The sequence below is a fragment of the Amphimedon queenslandica genome, unplaced genomic scaffold (assembly GCF_000090795.2).
Source record: "Amphimedon queenslandica unplaced genomic scaffold, v1.1 AMPQUscaffold_9294_Cont18729, whole genome shotgun sequence".
In the NCBI taxonomy this organism is placed as follows: domain Eukaryota; kingdom Metazoa; phylum Porifera; class Demospongiae; order Haplosclerida; family Niphatidae; genus Amphimedon; species Amphimedon queenslandica.
In genome coordinates this window covers 1-3,495 of record NW_003550434.1, presented here as the reverse complement: position 1 = coordinate 3,495, position 3,495 = coordinate 1, and the positions used below count along the sequence as shown (strand labels likewise).

At 32.1% G+C, this 3,495-nt stretch overlaps 1 protein-coding gene across 1 annotated transcript; it reads right to left on the bottom strand.

Annotated features, from left to right (window-relative positions):
• Positions 1-1,018: 1,018 nt before the first annotated feature.
• On the bottom strand, positions 1,019-2,539 carry LOC109590913 (uncharacterized; the record flags this gene model as incomplete). Its single annotated transcript, XM_020006753.1, has 4 exons — positions 1,019-1,252; positions 1,300-1,538; positions 1,589-1,959; positions 2,309-2,539. Coding segments are annotated over 4 exons (1,075 nt in total), but the record flags the coding sequence as incomplete, so codon positions are not given.
• Positions 2,540-3,495: the final 956 nt, after the last annotated feature.

The window sequence follows — 3,495 nt, the reverse complement described above, 5'->3', positions numbered from 1 at the left end:
CTATTTTGAAATATTAAAAAATAACTATAACTAAAGTATAAATAAAACTAGCTAAAATCAAACGAGACACCATTGGTGCATTGGCCTCACCAAAACAAAGAAAAACAATAATTGTTTTACATGTATGATTTCAAAACTAATTTGTCCTACATATTGCAATCCAGCGAAAGTGTGAAATCTTGACTGCTAGAGTAATGTGGTGGCTCTTAGACTAACTGCTGGAAGAAGCTTGAGTTTTTTGGACTTCTACTCAAAGCAAAAACACATTTTTGTTGCATACCAACTCTTGTCAAGCGTCTGAAGTTTATAGACTTATACTACTCTTTCTAAGGACAAGCACCTCGTGTAAAGTCAAGAGGTAAGTGATTTTTAGGCAATCATATCTTCAAAACAAAGAACATTCCAGCAAAACGCTACGTTGTATTTTTAGATAAAGTTTCTGTGACTCTCTAGAGATACTATGAAGCCCTGTTACTCAAAGCACAAAAAAATCCATCAAAAACCTGCTACATTTGGCAAGATTAATGGCTTTTGGTGCCTTCCACTGCCAGTTATACTTAATAAAGTAGTAGAAAGTAACTTTTTAAAGCCCACAAAGAAATTTTGGTGACTGTAGGTGAGCCCCTTTTAATTATTGCTGGTGAGGCCAAAAATTGCACAACTAACTATTATCATATAGTTGAGAAAATACTCAAAAGTGAAGAGACACTTTTTGTAATTAAAATTTTGTATGAAAAACCTGCATGATACCCTATATATTTAAGCATTTATGTGTACCGCATAGCAGGAAATTTTGGAGGAAATTAAATTTGGCAAATCAGTGCATGTACAAACAAAACCACATGCAAGGAAAACCCAGTTGCAAGTATGCTGTCAACCAGTTGTCAGAGCAATTAAAGTGCCTAATGAAATAATGACAAATGGCTATCACACTGCTACTAAAATCACAATCAAAAATCAAACTTAGCAAAATTATACTATCACAACAGCAAAATAAGCCTTATAAACAAACATTTACCTGGAATCTTTCTCCTGCAAATATTTGTGAAAACTACGCTTATTATCTTTAATAGTTTGCCAAAAAGTCCATTCCATCTCAAGATTCATTTCAATAGGCACAAATGGTTCACTTATTCCTCGCAAAAAATGGTAAAGCGGGAGGGGAGTATTTCGTAGCCAGTCAATACTCTTCCCTTGAATCAGCTTAATGAATTGACGGCATAGCCTTTCAACTGATCTATGCAATTCTATTCTAATTAAAATCAAGGTGAAATAGTAACTCTGGTACAAATAACTTACTTCAAATCATTATTCGACAAGCAACTCAATAAATTTCTGTAAGCAGAGTGACCTTCTTCATCAGGCTTAAGGTACAGAAGCTTAATTAATAACTTTAATTTATCTTGTGGTAAATTTTCTACAATATCAAAATCAGAAAGTAACAAACAAAAAACTGCCCCAGGAATAATAGACTGATAATTTGATAAAGACTTGGACTCCAATTTTTTTGCCAAATCAACTATCCAGTCAGACAAGCACTAGTATTACAGTAATTTAATTAAAAATAATGCAAATAAAAATAGAATACCTCTCTGAAATTTCCGTCAGCAACAAATGACTTGTTTTTTGCATAAACATATTCCACAATTTCCACTTGAGCTGTTATGTCATATAACTGCTTATAAACAAGCTTAATTTTCTCATATAATTCTTTGATTAATGATGAACTAAAAACAAATGAGCATTTCAATAACTCACACTTAAACTTATGCAAGTGAAGCCTTAGGCTTATATTCCTCATATCACAATCAGTAGCAGGAAATTTCGGTTCTAGTGTATAAGTTGATGTGCCAGGAAATTTTTCTTTCAAATGTTGTTCAACAGCATCAAGGCGGTTCTCCACTTCATATATAATATTTTCTCTAGGGTATATTGGTACATCATATTGGCGAAATGTAGCTAAAATATAAATATAAAGAAAATATTACAATGAGTAAATTTTGTTCTTAAGTATAAAGACACAATACTGTATAGTTGTCAATCAGAAATTTTATTTGCATACTTTTTGCTCAAATTAATTTTGCAACTAAAATTTATTGTAATTTTAATTGTAATTCTACATTACTATAAAATGCACACAACAAAAATTCTATTAAGGAATAATTTGAATTTTAAAATTCCCAGAAAAAATTAATGAACCAAATTTTGGAGGGTTATTTAGTATTTGTAGGTTATACATAAATATAAGTTGTATACTTCATAGAATCTCTTCCACAAAATCACAATTATTTCCCATAAATAGGCTTACTTTCAGGATACAAGAAATTCTCTGGAATTTTTAGAACACGAGAAACAGCATCATCAAAGTAGTGTAAATCTTCCAAATGATATTTTGGATCAGAAAGAAGAAGAGATGACACATAATATTTATAAAGCAAGCAACATTTGCATTTTTTGATTGTATCAATAGAAACTGAAACCTTTCCTTGAAAAAGAATGTATCCTGAAAATGCACGTTCACTAAAAATTGTTAAAAATACTTGTTAGTCACAAATAAATACCGTATAGGGGTTATATTTTACTGGAAATAAATTTTGCAAATTTCGCATTTTTATTAAATTTGCGAAATTAAATTCCACAAAAGAGGTATGGCACACTGGGAAAATGGCTGCAGAAGGTAAGATTCGCAATAATTTATACCAGCAAATGGCAAACCTGAACAAATTCGCGAAATCTTATACCAACTAAATAAAACCCCTATATGGTATCACACATGACACTTTTTACTAGCAGGCAGCAAAAGATGCTGCATATATCTGTCCCCTTGTACACTGCATGCATTATAACTATTAAAAAATTGTCTTCAAACAAGGTATGCTTTGTCTCATTTCTCAATACTATAAAATAATAAAGCAGTTGCAGTGACGTGAGTTTTAATGAGTAGCCTCACTTGTTTACGGCAATAAAGTTCATTCTTCTATAACATATTTGATATAGCACAAGGCAAAAAGGAGTAAAATTATAACAGTATAGTAAGCAGAAAAGTAGTGATAGCAATAATTTTAGGAATAAGGTACTATGTTCAATTTGGCCAGGTCACTGGCTCTCTATACAGGGACTTTGGGTCTAGGCAAATCAAAGAGTAGCATGATAGCCATGCTCATAGTTAGGGAGCCTGCCAGAAGAATTCATAGCACTGTATAAGTGAATGGCAAAGTAGACATTTTGCTATACGGAGGTAATTACATATATGACGCATGCTGTGACGTCAATCACGTCATATGAAACCACCCATACAAAATGAGTAGATAGTTGACTCAGTTTGTGTGGAGATTTGATATTTAGAGACCTATAACAAGACCAAGAGAATTTGTATAGGGCAGGCTCAAAAGCAAGGGAGAATAAAATTTGATACCTAAATTTAAATATTTATGGCTGTACAATATATGTACCATATTTCCTTAAATAAAAGCCCGGCTAAAATGGTATTCGGAT